Below are 16,545 nucleotides of genomic sequence, written 5' to 3'. Positions count from 1 at the left end.
TTTTAAAAAATATTGAAGATGCTACATTTTATCAATATTTTCTGATTTTACAGGGATGACCATATGATTTTTAATGTTCATGCTTTGAGTTACACTGGTTAATTTCCTACTGTTAAAACATCATTGCATTCCTGGATATTGGGAACTGTCTTTTTAAATACATTTTTCTGGATTTAGTTTGTTAGTAACCTGTTCAGGATTTTTGCATCTTTGCTCATATACGAGATTAGATTATTCTGTCCTTTCTCAGAATGTTATTAGGCTTCATTGTTAAGGTGTTAGGTTGCATGAGTTTTACAGACTTCTGTAGCCACATCATCCCCACACACTGTAGACCTGAGGCACCTGCACCAGCTGTTGGTTTCTTCCTGCTCCTGAGGCCAGGTTGCCCCCCAGCAAGGCTGTCTTCATCCTACAGAAGTGATGCCTTCTATAGAGAATATAGCTGAATAGCGAGGAGGGCCTGGCAACCCACTGCAGTATTCTTGCCTGGAGGATCCCCGTGGCCAGAGGAGCCCAGCGGGCTACAGTCCATGGGGTCACAGTCAGACACAACTGAGTAATTAAGAACAGCACAGCACAGCTGCACAGCAGCTTTTGGTTGAATGCACATGATGTACCTTTACCTGTCAGGATGGAAAACTTTAATCCTTTCTTGTAAAGTGACATAGCTGATTTTAAAAAACTTTTGCCTAAAAAAAAATTTATTGTGATTACTGGTTTGGGCCTAAATCTACCATATTACTAAATGCTTTTTGACTGTCATATCTGTTTTATTTCCTTGTTTCCTTCTGGGTTATCATTTATCAGGCTAGTTTTCCTTTTGCTGGCTGGAAAGGCACTTTGTCACCACACTTACGTGCTCTTCCTGCCTCTCAGTTACGGTGCACGGGGATCTCTACCTGCTCCCAGTTAACACAAGGCCCTCCTACTCCATTCATCCCACTCTCAACTGGCATGCCACTGAAGTCTTGAACTTTAGTTCCCTCTGTATTTCTAGCTCCAGAGGACATTTTCAGGGTTTCACATAGCCATTATTCATTTAGGTTGATCCATGCCATTTTTTTTTTTTTACTATATATTCCTTTCTGCCTCAGTGTTATTTAAACACTACCTGATTATTCTCCTGTGCATGCTGTGGTAGGAACTACTGGCCTGGGCTTCAGTCTGAGTTTTCTTGCCCATGGCCTGGCTCATCCCTTATCACACCTTTCCCTCTACTCTGGATGAGTATCTGACTACGCAAGTCAGACCTCTCCGTGACTCCTCCTGCTCAATGGGTTAGGTTTATGAACTCCTTGTCTGTTCCCTGCCTCCTTCTAAACCCCCACCCTCACTCACATCCTGCCCCTCATGTTTCCCCGATCCTCTGTTCACATCGAGCTGCTTCCCGGGGTGCCCAGGCTTCCCTGTACCCAGGTCACCTTCTTCCCCTCCTACATCTGAAGCTGCTTCAGTCCTTCAAGGCCAGTCACCTCGGCGCTTTCCTGTGCTCCCTGGGCAGGAGCCTTTCTGAGAGAGGCTGCTCCATAGGGGCCTCATCAGTTTGTGCCCCCATTTCCTGTCCAAATAGGAAAACAGGACTTAAAACAGTTCATCTTCCAGATAGGGGTAGTAATCTTCCACATGATGCTTGGAACCTAGAATCAGAATCTGTGTGAAAGAACTTAAAAATGCAGTCCTTGGTACGAGGGTTAGTGGTTGGCAGTCAAAGACAATTATGTTTCAAATGCTTTATAAAAAAAATAATAAAACAGGTCTAGCAGTCCAAAGGGTCGCTGAGGGTGGGACACGACTGAGCAACTTCACTTTCACTTTTCACTTTCATGCACTGGAGAAGGAAATGGCAACCCACTCCAGTGTTCTTGCCTGGCAAATTCCAGGGACAGGGGGAGCCTGGTGGGCTGCCGTCTATGGGGTCGCACAGAGTCGGACACGACTGAAGTGACTTAGCAGCAGCAGCAGCGGCTTTATTTTATTCCCTGAAATTTATTGCTTCAAGCATCAGTGGATAATACCTCACTCTGTAACCTTGGAGAACTAATATGCTTTGTGAGAAGCTGAGCTTCATCCAGGCAGACCTCGCTGTATTGTGCAGGTGTGTGTTCTTTACACACTGAAGGCATGTGGCAGCCCTTCGTCAAGCAGGTGTGTCCGTGCCATTTTCCCACAGCATTTGTTCACTTTCTGTCTCTGTCACATTTTGATAATTCTCATAGTGTTTCACACTTATTATATTTGTTATGATGATCTGTAATCAGAGATCTTAATGTTACTACCACAACTTGCTGAGGGCTCGGGATGGTTAGCATTTTTTAGCAACTGAGTATTAACTAAGGTATGTGTATTGGTTTTCTTAGATATAAGCTACTGCACACTTCACAAGAATACTGCACAGTGTAAACATGGCTTTTGTATGCACTCCAAAAACAGTTCATGTGACTTACTTTATTTTAATACTCACTATATTGGATAGGTGGTCTGGATCTGAGCCTGCACTGTCTCTGAGGTCTGCCTGTACTGTAGTTGTTTAAACAATATTTTTTCTTTGCCATGCAGCTCTTCTAAAGTAGAATCTTACATGGAGTCGCAGATACATGAAGCAAGTACAGGACTCGCACTGTGGGCATGCACATGTGGTGAGCCTCCTTCACAGCAGCGTCACCCGCAGCACAGGCGCCAGCCCTTCTGTTCAGCCCAGGGTCTGAGGTAGGTGTCCATGATCTTTTCAACTCGGAACTTGAATAACTTTTTGTAAGATGCCAACAACCACTCTGGCACTTAAAAGTAACTTTATTATGGTTCAGGATAGCTGTTTATACACAGTTTGATATAATAGGCTACAAACAACCCCCACTCGCGTCAGGTCACTGAGCTTGCCGCGTCGCTCCTGGGCTAAGGCTCAGCGCTGCAGCACTGGCCGGGCTCGGGAGGCCAGGCTACCTGCCTGCGAGGACTCACCGGCTCTCCTGCTCCCACCTTCCAGAGGCTGGGCATTACTGATCCTGAGAAAAAAGTGCAGAGCTTTTTCTGTGATACTTATAACTTATGTTACTAAAGTTCTAAAGGGCTAAGAGACATTTGTGAACTTTAGATTAAAAAATGGTATTTAAAGTGTTGGTCCGGATAAGCTGTGCTACAAAAGGAAAGGTTTCTTTTGCGACTTAAACAGAAATTCGTGAAAAATACACTGCTCAGAATCTGACATGTGCCATGTAAAACACTCTGTTGTCTGAGAAGTACTGATCATCCACCCCTGTTTTAAAATAACTCAAACATATAATTAACTAGTTCTGATAAAGTGTTTAAGATCAATATGCAAAAAGAAAAGTTAAGGTGATTTAAACACAGTTTAGTAAATATGTAGATACATTTTATTTGTCAAGAGTAAATATCAGTTTCATTTAGAATATTCAGGTACAAAAAGTGAAAACTTAATGAATGTTAAGAAAAAGTTAGAAACCATTAAATTGTTCTGCAAATGCTAAGGCACTGAATTCAAATATGCTTTACAATATGAATTACCTAAATTTTTATCTTTAATATTCAGATGTTCATAGCTTATTTTCTTAAGAAATATTTTTAGTAAGATGATATAACTTTATTTACCCTAGAAGACAGTTTTAAACAATTATGTAATACAGACTAATGCACACAGTGTGAAGACACCCAGTTCTAAAGTTACTTAGCACTAGAAAAGGGCTTATTTACCTGAGTGTTTCTGCTCTTAAACATATCACAACAACACATGGACCACAATGCTGAAGCACATATTATGTAATCTGATACAAAAGCTTAGGATCATGTTTCCAACTGGATAATTATATCAAAACTTTAAAAGTTTTGAGCTGCTGGAGTTTCAGGTACATAATACATTTTAAAACATATTCCCCAAAGTTTACCTTTACATACCTTTGGTATGTACACAAAAGATTCATCTTGGAATATATATGCAATCAGAGCCTAATATATATGAGTCCTGTATTTTCAAAGCCACCAACAGACACTCTTGTCACAGTATAGTGACAGGCAGTGGGCAGCAGGGGAAATTATCTCAATTCATCACAAACTTATCTTAAACTACTAACAGTGAATAAGTAATACCATCCAGTCTGGCTTATATATTGACCTCATACTTAAAAGTATTTTCCCATAAATGGCAGTAACTGTGGCCATTTGCCAGATAAAGAATAAGTAGTACAGCATAAGTGATACATCAAATAAAAACAGCAAGAAAATCAAAGCATAATTCTAACATTTTAATAGCTTTTGCTTGTGATGACCTTCTGTGATCTGGAACCTTTGTTTTACATAAAATTGGAGCTGGAAAGAGAAAAAAAACCTTTTGTTTGGTACAATAGAAAACCATATGGGAAATAAAAATCACTTCTTTTACAAAGTTTTTACAGATACACGTCTAGTATATGATAGGACATCTAGCTGTGGGACTCTGGAAAAGAAAAAACAAACACCAACATTTCTTGAGGGTAAATTTTTCTGAGCTCGTAAACTGTGGGCTTGGCCCTGATTTTGCGAACAGCAGCCCATACCTTATTTTTCAAGTATGGAATGAAATGGGGGAGTCCAAGTCTAGTAAGACTAGACTAGACTAGTCTAGTAAAACCGGACTAAGTCGAGATGATGAGAAGGTGAACGGCCCCTTAGTTTTATAATTCAAGACACATTGAAAAGAAGTCATAAATTATATGTAAACAGTTGGCCCTCTGGATCTGGGGGTTCCACATCTGAGGATTCAACTGACTGAGGATCGAAAGTATTTGGGAAAAAAATTCCAGAAAGTTCCAAAAAACCAAACCTGAATGTGCCACTTGCTGGCGAGTGTCTACCTAGCACTTATATTCTATTTGCATTGTATTAGGTGTTAGAAAAAACCTGGAAATGATTTAATACGTACAGGAGAATGTGCATAGGTTCTGTGCAAAAACTATGCATTTGATATGAGGGACTTGAGCAGCAGTGGATTTTGGTGTCTTCCTGGAACCAGTCCCCCACAGATAATGGGGTGGTTTATTTTTTTAAATTCAGTGTATTCATTTTTTTTTTCACAAATAACTGCATGCCTTTTTTGTATCAGGCACTGTTCTAGGAACTGAGGGTGGATACATCAGCCAACAAAACAGATCCACTCCCTGGAAGAGCTTATGTTAAAAGATTATACATGAGAATTCCTTCTTCCCACAAACCTAACATCCACAGGCCAATTAAATGGATTTAACTCTCCATAGTTCAAAAATGGAAAGCTATCACAGGCAATGTTATATTTTCCTAACTTTTTGAAGGTGACTTATAAAGAATTCTGACAATACCGGTTTGAAATACAATGTGGTGATAAAAGAAACCCGAGGACTGCCTTGTGAGGCCCAGGAGAATCTGAGCTGCCACAAGGCGGGCTGGATGCTCAGCAGAGCGTGCAAATAGGCAAAGTGAGGAGGACATTCAAGGGGGAGAAATACAGTAAAAAAATACAAAGGAGGGAAAACCACCTTATTTTCTAAGACTTTGGTTACACTGATTTTAACACATACCCCAGATCTACAAGCCTTGGCGCCATCCTCCACCTGTTATCAAGGCCGCCCTGGCGCACGGGGTCCCTCTCTACCTTCCTCTGCATCTTTACGTCCACCAATCGTTTCACAAGCTCTGACATCAAAGCACAGGAGTTCCAATCGATAGCCTGGTTCCCTTATTAAAATAAAAATTCTCACAAAATCATTAGCGGAATTTGTTTAAAAGAAGTAAACCTAAGAATTAATTTTTTATCAAGTATTTTCTTATGTCTCTAATTTCCCCAGGAAAGTATATAGCTCCTGTCAGGCATGAAAGTCGACAGAACTGACAGGTCAGTGGTTACTAGACATGTCCTGGAGTGGACAGTGCCCTCAGGTCACAGACCCTCACACGTTTTGGCAAATTTGTGTTGTGTTCACTCACACATTCATGCAAACATTCACTCAGATGTGTACAGAGCACTAGACACGTGGCAGGTGCCCTTCTATCTGCTGGGGAATCCGCACACCAGGAGGGACCAGGGCTCTGCTCTCAAGGAGCTTTTTGTTTCAGTGCAGGAGACAGAGGGGAATAAGGAGACAGGGCAAAGAGCCATGAAGAGGGGGCACTGAGGCTGGAGGGGTCAGACCAGGGGAAGGGCTTACTTCTTGCGGTCCTTGTCCTTCCTCAGGTTGCTGCCTGGGGTCATAAAGGTCTGGTTCTGGTATATCTCAGAAGTAGCTTTCTTCTTGGAGAAAGCCATGATTTCTTCTTCCAGAAGTCTTCTCTTCTCTTCCAGCCTCAGCTTCTCCTCTTGGTGGACTCTTTTAAGGTGTTCAAACTTGGCCTGGAGCTGTGAAGCCAAGTGAGATTCCTGCTGAGGATGCTGTGTGGCAGCACACACCTGCGCCTCTTGGCACTGCAGCCCTGCTCAGGCTGCCTGCACAGCAACCAGGCAGATGTTCACACATGGAACTGCTTTAACAGTAACTGACATGAGCTCCCATGCAAAAACGCACAAGCAAAACAAAAACAGCCTCACAAACCTCAGTTTTTTAAACATTTGACCTCTTCTTAGAGTTTCTCTTTAGTTGCTCTACACATTTTCACCAAAAAGCCTCTTCAAATAAAGTTTCTAAAACTGTTATTAATAAAAGTATGGGACATAAATTAGAGAATCGAGTTTTCAGAAATAGGGGAAAAAGTCCATCTTTTCCAAATAAATTTACCATGTACTAGTGAAATAGCTGTTGGTTACACTGGTGAACCTGTGTGGAAAGCAGTATCAGTTTAAATCAAGAACCTTACAAATCTGTAGTGTTTTTCCACAGTCATTCACCTTCTTGAAAATTAAATCAAACACTGTTGAAGATGTGTGTCACAGTCAGCTCTGTATCTGATTCAGCTGAGTGTGGATGGCGCAGTCTTGTGGACTTAGTAAGTGAAAACACCCACCTATAAATGGGCTTATGCAGCTCACTCCCCAGTGGTTTAAGGGTTAGCTGCCCTCACCGTAGTAGGATCTACACCATAATTGAGGGAAAAAAAACTTTGTCTCTAAGAGAAATAACACTTTAAAATTCATTTATGCTAAATATACTCGATGCAGTCATTAAAATGAGTTTTGCCAAAGTTTAGAGATTTCAGATTTCCCTGGTTTAATTGTTGTTTATCTGAAAAAAAAATCTAGGGACTTTAGCAGGTTCCTTATGAATCAGCTGTGTGCCAAGAATACAAGCACAGCATCTAGAATCTGCATCAAAAAGTCACTTTTTGGGGGGGATTCCTGGGTCTGGTTTCATTTTCTATTATTATTTTTAGCTCTGGGCAGCAACCTAATGTGTATACAAAAAGTAGGACTTGGTTTATAGAAAAGATGGCATATGATCATTGAGGAAATACTTTGCTAAAAACTAGAGGCTGAGGGCAGAGACAGCAGAGAGCTACGCTGCTTCCTAATAAAATTCGATGTTCTGGATACAGAGCAGCTATCTACTGAGCCAGCAAACCTCACAGAAGAGTTTAGACAGAGACAGAATAGTGTTGAACAGGTGAGGTGAGGCCCAAAGACTCTTGTATTCCTGAGACTGTCACTTTCAGAGAGATCAGCACCTTAGCATCTGCATGTGCCTTTATATATATATATATTACATATAGCTAGGACATGGAAGCAACCTAGGTGTCCATCGGCAGATGAATGGATAATGAAGTTGTGGTACATATACACAATGGAATATTACTCAGCTATAAAAAAGAATGCATTTGAGTCAGTTCTAATGAGGTGGATGAAACTGGAGCCTATTATATAGAGTGAAGTAAGTTAGAAAGAGAAACAGATACTGTATATTAACATATATGGAATTTAGAAGGTAACAATGATCCTATATGCAAGGCAGCAAGAGTCAAAGATGTAAAGAACAGATTTTTGGACTATGTGGGAGAAAGCAAGAGTGGGATGATTTGAGAGAATAGCATTGAAACATGTAAAATATGTAAAATAGACGACCAGTGCAAATTCAGTGCATGAAGCAGGGCATTCAAAGCTGGTGCTCTGGGACAACCCAGAGGGATAGGGTGGGGAAGGAGGGGGGTTCAGGACGGGGGGACACATGGGCACCCATGGCTGATTCATGTCAATGTATGGCAAAAACCACCACAATATTGTAAAGTAATTATCCTTCAATTAAATTAATTTAAAAAGTTATAAAGAGTTGGTGGAGTGGCAGCTCTCTGAGCATGTGTGCACCCTCATGAATTGGGAAGAAGAGCAGAAGGGAGGGTAATGCTTGGAAAGGGAGGCTACAGGGCAGGTTTATTATATATTATGTGAGTAGAATCCAATCTCTGATTCCTTAAATGGAGGGTACATACTTTAAATATTCTGAAAAGCTGTAGAGTACTTCACATGTCATTCATGAGGTTGACGAGAAATTCCAGGAAAACTGTAAAGACAAAAATGGCCTAGAAAAGGGGGTAGGCAGAATCTGACTATTATTTACATTACATGGAGTTCACAGCTTTTGGCAGTGACAGTCCACTCCACATATATGAAGCACTGACTTGTGGTACCACTTTTCACTACAAGGCCTTTAATTCAGACACATTTTCAAATACTTGAAAAGTTAAAAGCAGGAGACCTTCTGTGCTGTTGAAACTACTCAATGATGTTCTGAAGCGTCTGTGGCCACATGGTACACTGCTGTCTCTTGTACAAAGGAGCTTCTGAGGACATCGTACATTCTGCTGTGCAGTGACCTTTTTAAAGTATCTATTTTTAAAAGTGAATACCAGAAACAACATTCCTTTCTTGCCAGACTAGCCAGTGTCTTTGACCTGAGTTCTATACTTTGCTGGGGTCCCAGAAGTGTCTCTGAGAAGCACTCAGGACCGTGGCTCAGCCACACCTTGTATATATACTGCATATACTCACTCTGGACTCTCCAGGTCTGGGTTTTAGTGCAGCTGTACTTGTTTACTTCAAAGTATTTACAGTAATTGTGGAAACAGGAGAGGCATAAATATTAAGTGAACAATTAAGAAATAGACACATGTGTGTGTTAGTTGCTAAGTGAAAAGTGAAATCGCTCAGTCGTGTACGACTCTTTGCGACCCCGTGGACTGTAGGCCACCAGGGTCCTCTGTCCATGGGATTCTCTAGGCAAGAATACTGAAGTGGGTTGTCATTTCCTTCTCCAGGGGATCTTCCTGACCCAGGGATCGAACCTGGGTCACGAACATTGCAAGTGGATTTTTTACCGTCTGAGCCACCAGGGAAGCCCCAATAGATAACTGGGTGTTTACAGTTAGAAGACAGTTTCCAGTGAGGCTCTGTGTGGTGGGGGCATGATGGCTGAGCCAACTGCCCAACCAGGAAAGATTATTCTCTGTGTTTGTGTGTGTTAGTCACTCAGTTGTGTCCAACTCTTTGCAACCCCATGGATTATAGCCTGCCAGGCTCCTCTGTCCATGGCTGGAGTGGGTTGCCATTCCCTTCTCCAGGGGATCTTCCCAACCCAGGAATCAAACCCAGGTCTCCTGTATTGCAGGTGAATTCTTTGCTGTCTGAGCCACCAGGGAAGCCTACTTAACATATAAAATTGGGAAGTACTAGCATTTGAATGGGAGAAGGCAATGGCAACCCACTCCAGTACTCTTCTTGCCTGGAAAACCCCATGGACGGAGGAGCCTGGTAGGCTGCAGTCCATGGGGTCTCGAAGAGTCAGACACGACTGAGTGACTTCACTTTCACTTTTCACTTTCATGCATTGGAGAAGGAAATGGCAACCCACTCCAGTATTCTTGCCTGGAGAATCCCAGGGACGGGGGAGCCGGGTGGGCTGCCGTCTATGGAGTCGTACACAGTCAGATACGACTGAAGCAACTCAGCAGCAGCAGCAGCAGCATTTGAATGATGGTTATATACTTCACTTGGAGGATAAATATATACTGTACTTTTTCTTGTGGTGTAAGAAGGGCTATACGTCTAGAATGATGTGGATAGAGATGTAGAAAAGGTAACATTTAAACAGTGTCTTGACATGACATCTGTCCTGTGTATCCCCTGCTCTACCTATCCAATGTTCACCGCATCTTCAGCTAAGTCTATACTCCACATGAAAATCATCCTAATGTATGCTGCTGCTACTGCTAAGTTGCTTCAGTCGTGTCCGACTCTGTGTGACCCCATAGACAGCAGCGCATCAGGCTCCCCCATCCCTGGGATTCTCCAGGCAAGAACACTGGAGTGGATTGCCATTTCCTTCTCCAATGCATGAAAGTGAAAAGTGAAAGTGAAGTCACTCAGTCGTGTCCGACTCTTAGCGACCCCATGGAGCCTACCAGGCTCCTCCATCCATGGGATTTTCCAGGCAAGAGTACTGGAGTGGGGTGCCATTGCCTTCTCCTCCTAATGTATACATAAGGTGAATTAGGAGGTATTTGTTTATAACCATATTGGCAAGGGTATTTTAATAACAGGGTCAGCTAATTCAGACTTAGATAATCCTGTGGGTTACCTGCCAGTGTCTTACTGATGAGCTAGCTTTGAATGTCCCAGTTTACCCCGTAGATACCTGGTTTACATCTGTTGTTCAATGTCATTACTAAAAAGCCACCTTTCTCTGCAAAACTGCACGAACACTGAGGATAAATTATATGGTCCTCCTTCATCTGAACTTCAACTGATGGTCCTTTTTTAAAATTTTTATTTATTTTTGGCTGTGCTGGGTCTTTCTTGCTGCATGAGCTTTTCTCTAGTTGCGAGTGGGGTCTGCTTTCTAGTTACACTGTGAGGACTTCTCACTGCAGTGACTTCTCTTGTTGCAGAGCATGGGCTCTAGAGCAGAGGCTCAAAAGTTGTGGCACAAGGGCTTAGTTGTTCCTCAGCACGTGGAAGCTTCCTGGATCAGGATTGGAACCCATGTTTCCTGCATTGGCAGATAGATTCTTTGTCCCTGAGCCACCAGGGAAGCTCACCTGATGGTTCTTGAGTGAATCATCACTCACATAACCGCTGATGACCCCAGACGCCCTTCTTCACCAGACCTGACTCTATAAAGTATAGATGATAACCTACAAGCTTTGCAGGATGAAACTGGTCATGGGGGAACTTATTAATATTATTGTAATATGAATAAAACAGGTCCCTAATCTACTATTTGTAAGCTTACATAATTATAAGTTGTCACTCTTGTGACAACTTTAAACTCATAACTTCATCATTAATACAATACAGTGTTTGAATCATTAAAAAAAAATCTACAAAGCACCTAGTGACAAATAATACTTCTTTTTCTTTCAACCATTTGGTCACCCTGAATTTTCAATTTACTTTTAAGTAATACACATTTGAGCAAAATTGTGCTTAGTTGCTCAGTCATGTCCAAATCTTTGCGACCCCATGAACTGTAGCCCGCCAGGCTCCTCTGTCCATGGGGATTCTAGGTAAGAGTACTGGAGTGGGTTGCCATGCCCTCCTCCAGGGGATCTTCCCCACCCAGGGATAGAATCAGTGTCTCCTGCATTGGCAGGCAGATTCTTTACCATCTGACCCACCAGGGAAGCCCTTTATTATGTGTAACTCATGGATAATTATTGAATAATTAACAGATGTTTTGAAGAAATTAGTGAAGTGAAAGTCTATCAGCTGTATCTGACTCTGCGACCCCAAGGACTGTAGCCTGGCAGGGTACTCTGTCCATGGGGATTCTCCAGGCATAAATACTGGAGTGGGTTGCCATGCCCTCCTCCAGGGGATCTTCCCAACCCACGGATTGAACCCAAGTCTCCTGTATTGTAGGCAGATTCTTTACCATCTGAGCCACCAGGGAAGCCCAAATATTCTTATGGGGGTTTTTAAAAATTAAAATTCAACTGTAAAGCACTTCTACATCTTCTCCTTGGAGAAACTGAGAACCATGATATATGAGAGAGAAACTCTTACAAGAGAAGCGTATGCTAATCAGAAGAAAAGCCAGCACAGTTTCCTACTCATCACAGTCTTCCTCAATGTTTGTATTTCAAAATAACTTCAAGCTAGGCACTGTTCTCGAATAAGAGACGACACAAAACAGAACACTAAATGCAATATTAGACCTAAGATTGAATTCTGGTTCAAAAACAAAAAATCACCAAATAGAAAGGAATAACAAAAGATAATCTTGGGATGACTGGAGAAATTTGATTATGAACTGATGATCAGGTTAGATTGTGGCATTGCTATTACTGTTCTTAGGTGTAATACTGGTACCATGGTTATGGAGGAGAAGGCACCTGAGCTTCAGGAATGCATGACATGCCTTTGATGTTTACACCAGCCTTCAGGCAGCCAGGAAAACATACACTCTAAAGATGGTGATATGTCCATTCTAAATCTAGGTGTGGGGATGGACATGGGTACCCTGTACTTTCACTTTCCCATTGTCTGAACTTTTTGAAAATAAAGATCAAATTATAGACAAGATATATTTGTACATTATTAAATTTATAAAACCACTTACTATTGGGTTTATTTAAATAGCAAGTACTATCAGAGTATTTTAAATAATAGGTTTGTATAGTTAAATTAAGCTTCCGAGGTGGCATTAGCGATAACCTGCCTGCCAGTGCAGGAAAAGCAAGAGATGGTCGGGAAGATCCCCTGGAGAAGGGCATGGCAGCCAACTCCAGTATTGCCTGGAGAATCCCACGGACAGAGGAGCCTGTTGGGCAATAGTCCATGGAGTTGCAAAGAGTTGATCATGACTGAAATGACTTAGCATGCATGCATGTTCTCATGAATAATTTGATTACCAATAACTCTGCATTCAGATGGGTATATCTTTCCTTTTCTCCTTTGCCTTTTGCTTTTCTTCTTTACTCAGCTATTTGTAAGACCTCCTTAGACAATCATTTTGCCCATCTGAATGCAGAGTTCCAAAGAATAGCAAGGAGAGATAAGAAAGTCTTCCTAAGTGAACAGTGCAAACAAACAGAGGAAAACAATAGAATGGGAAAAACTAGAGATCTCTTCAAGAAAATTAGAGATACCAAAGGAACATTTCATGCAAAGATGCACACAATAAAGGACAGAAACGGTATGAACCTAATAGAAGCAGAAGATACTAAGAGGTGACAAGAATACACAAAAGAACTATACAAAAAAGATCTTATGACCCAGATAACCACGATGGATGGAGTGATCACTTGCCTAGAGCCAGACATCCTGGAATGTGAAGTCAAGTGGGCCTTAGGAAGCATCACTACGAACAAAGCTAGTGGAAGTGATGGAATTCCAGTTGAGCTATTTCAGATCCTAAAAGATAATGCTGTTAAGTGCTCCATTCATTATGTCAGCAAATTTGGAAAACTCAGCAGTGACCACAGGACTGGAAAAGGTCAGTTTTCATTCCAAGCCCCAAAAAAAGCAATGCCAAAGAATGTTCAAACTACCGCACAATTGTAGTCATCTTTCACACTAGCAAAGGTAATGCTCAAAATTCTCCAAGTCAGGCTTCAACAGTATGTGAACCTTGAACTTTCAGATGTTCAAGCTGGATTTAGAAAAGGCAGAGGAACTAGAGATCAAATTGCCAACATCTGGTGGATTATAGAAAAAGCAAGAGAATTTCAGAAAAACATCTGCTTCATTGACTACACTAAAGCCTTTGACTGTGTGGATCACAACAAACTGGAAAATTCTTAAAGAGATGAGAATAGCAGACTACCTTGCCTGACTCCTGAGAAACCTGTATGCAGGTCAAGAAGCAACAATTAGAACAGGACATGGAACAACAGACTGGTTTCAGACTGGGAAAGGAGTACGTCAAGGCTGTATATTGTCACCCTGCTTATTTAACTTCTGTGCAGAGTACATCATGTGAAATGCTGGGCTGGATGAAGCAAGGCTGGAATCAAGATTGCTGGGAGAAGTATCAATAACCTCAGATATGCAGATGATACCACCGTTATGGCAGGAAGTGGAAAACTAAAGAGCCTCTTGATGAAAGAGGAGAGTGAAAAAGTTGGTTTGAAACTTTTTTAAGTTTTCTTAAAACTTCAGAAAACTAAGATCATGGCATATAGTCCCATCACTTCGTGGCAAATAGATGGGGAAACAATGGAAACAGTGACAGACCTCATTTTCTTTGGCTCCAAAATCATTGCAGATGATGACTGCAGCCGTGAAATGAAAAGACGCTTGTTTCTTGGAAGAAAAGCTATGACCAACCTAGATAGCATATTAAAAAGCAGAGACATTACTTTGCCAACAAAGGTCCGTATGGTCAGAGCTATGGTTTTTCCAGTACTCATGGATGGATATGAGAGTTGGACCATAAAGAAGGCTGAGGGCCGAAGGATTGATGCTTTTGAACTGTGGTGTTGCAGAAGACTCTAGAGAGTCCCTTGGACTGCAAGGAGATAAAACCAGTCAATACTAAAAGAAATCAATCCTGAGTATTCATTGGAAGGACTGATGCTGAAGCTCCAATACTTTGGCCACCTGATGTGAAGAGTTGACTCACTGGAAAAGACCCTGATGCTGGGAAAGACTGAAGGCAGGAGGAGAAGGGGACGACAGTATGAGATTGTTGGATGGCATCACTGACTCAATGAACAGAAGTTTGAGCAAGCTCTGGAAGATGGTGAAGGACAGGGAAGCCTGCTGTGCTGTAGTCCATAGGCTCTCAAAGAGTTGGACATGACTGAGTGACTGAACAAGAACAACAAATAACTCTTCAGGAACTCTCATATTAGCAAGTTCATTTGTATTAACATTCCTGTCTTCTCTCAGAAATTTTTTTTTGCAGCTCTTCCTTTTTGATCCTCAGCTTAACTTAGAATCCATTTACTTAGATGCAGCCATTGCAGTTAAGTCTACAGAAGATACCTTAACTCAAGTAAAGGTAAAATTTATCCTTGAAGAACCACAAGCAAACAAAACTAAAGAGAACCAAACAAAATTCTTTGCAGATAATTCTGTGCCAAGGCCACCTGGACCACCCACCTCCCCCAGGAAGCCTGACTTCACACTCAACAGCTCTGAGCCACCCACTTCCAGCAAACAACAGTGTGAGTGACTCTCAAAACTCAAAAGGGCTTATCAAACCTTAGCTAAAGCATCTCTGCCTCCTAGTTAAGATAGTTGAAACCCTTCTTGGTAATGTAGTCCTCTACCAGCACTCAATACACCACTTCTAATCAAAGACACTTTGTTCACAAAGGCAAAATTTTTTGTTTTCAGCCTGTGATTTTTTTTTTTTTGGTAAAATTCTGCATCCAAAGACTACATGTTAGAATAGCTACTCTTAAAGAACAGCTCGTCTTCAAAACCACCTGTTAATTCTTGAGATAGACCCCCAGGTTAATAGGACACCCCAAATAGAAATCACAGCAAATAGCACACTTGCCTCTCTCTCAGCTTCTTTCAGGATGGCTTCTTTCTCCTTCACGCGCTGCACAAATAGCTGCTTCATCTCTTCTTCCTTCCTCTGGCGCTCACCATAGAACTCGTGTCTCTTGGCTTCGTAGGTCTCCTGAAGACTGAAAAGTTATTTGTGTTACTCTCATGTTAGCAACGGAGAAGGCAATGGCACCCCACTCCAGTACTCTTGCCTGGAAAATCCCATGGGTGGAGGAGCCTGGTAGGCTGCAGTCCATGGGGTCGCAAAGAGTCGGACACGACTGAGCGACTTCACTTTCACTTTTCACTTTCATGCATTGGAGAAGGAAATGGCAACCCACTCCAGTGTTCTTGCCTGGAGAATCCCAGGGACGGCAGAGCCTGGTGGGCTGCTGTCTATGGGGTCGCACAGAGTCGGACATGACTGAAGCGACTTAGCAGCAGCAGCAGCATGTTAGCAAGATGACGTAGAAACCTGCAAACATTCAAACTTCCAGGTTAGGCCTCGTGACTGTCACCGCGTGTGTGCCTCCAGGGAGCCACAGGCAGGGAGAGCCCACCTCCTTCAGGGAGCGCGGGTCTGTCTGTGGGTCCCTGCTGTGCCAGCACTCCCAAAAGTGCTCGTTTCACCCCACACGGGTTCCTCCATCCACTTCTCTGGACTCCTCCCCTCTATTCGTCACCACGTCTGATCACCAGGGTCTGGGAGTTCAGCCTGGGACCCCAACATCATCTCAGTCCAGGCTTATTTTGATTTCTACAGACACACTGTTCAGCCCAACTTGGTCTTTGAGCTTTTCTGCCTTCACTGTTTTAATAATCTAATTGAGCTCTAAGATTTGAGTTCATCTTTCTTTCATTTTGTTCTTCCTGCCACTCCTCAGATTTTTCCACCAAAAACACAGATCTCTTTTATCTTTTCCTTCTGCATTAGTTATATTATCTTCAAAACGAGAGCACTTTAGAAACTGCAGAATCCTGCAAACAGACCTCTCCTCCTCAGGTTTCAGGCACACATCTCTTGCTCCAGCCACTGCCTGCTGCCCTGCCCTCACTCTGCCCTACAAGTCCTATCCCTCCAGGAATCCGCTTCTAGTCTCCCTGGGTGGAATCCCCTGTTCCCTCCACACACTTCCATGGCTCTTTGTTTATACTTC

At 42.3% G+C, this 16,545-nt stretch overlaps 1 protein-coding gene and 1 long non-coding RNA gene across 13 annotated transcripts in view; one reads left to right on the top strand and one right to left on the bottom strand.

The window, feature by feature from the left end:
* The window catches only part of LOC101904087 (uncharacterized), a 45,166-nt gene that overhangs the window by 10,361 nt on the left and 18,260 nt on the right, over positions 1 to 16,545 (top strand). For both annotated transcript variants that reach the window (XR_003037170.2, XR_003037169.2), the window contains exon 2: positions 2,560 to 2,709. This is a non-coding gene — a long non-coding RNA (uncharacterized lncRNA). The remainder of the gene's footprint in view (positions 1 to 2,559; positions 2,710 to 16,545) is intronic.
* Positions 2,776 to 16,545, bottom strand: part of SEPTIN10 (septin 10) — a 56,911-nt gene continuing 43,141 nt past the window's right edge. For 5 of the 11 annotated variants that reach the window (XM_024998571.2, XM_059891205.1, XM_059891208.1 and 2 more), the window contains 4 exons: positions 15,396 to 15,528; positions 6,174 to 6,361; positions 5,547 to 5,703; positions 2,776 to 4,323 (listed from right to left, as the gene is read on the bottom strand). In XM_024998571.2, the coding sequence (XP_024854339.1) occupies positions 5,586 to 5,703; positions 6,174 to 6,361; positions 15,396 to 15,528 (439 nt within the window). In that variant the 3' untranslated portion in view covers positions 2,776 to 4,323; positions 5,547 to 5,585. 11 annotated transcript variants of the gene reach the window in all.

The sequence above is a fragment of the Bos taurus genome, chromosome 11 (genome assembly GCF_002263795.3).
Source record: "Bos taurus isolate L1 Dominette 01449 registration number 42190680 breed Hereford chromosome 11, ARS-UCD2.0, whole genome shotgun sequence".
NCBI classification, from domain to species: domain Eukaryota; kingdom Metazoa; phylum Chordata; class Mammalia; order Artiodactyla; family Bovidae; genus Bos; species Bos taurus.
The sequence above is the reverse complement of the archived record's forward strand: the minus strand, read 5'-3'. Positions and strand labels throughout refer to the sequence as shown.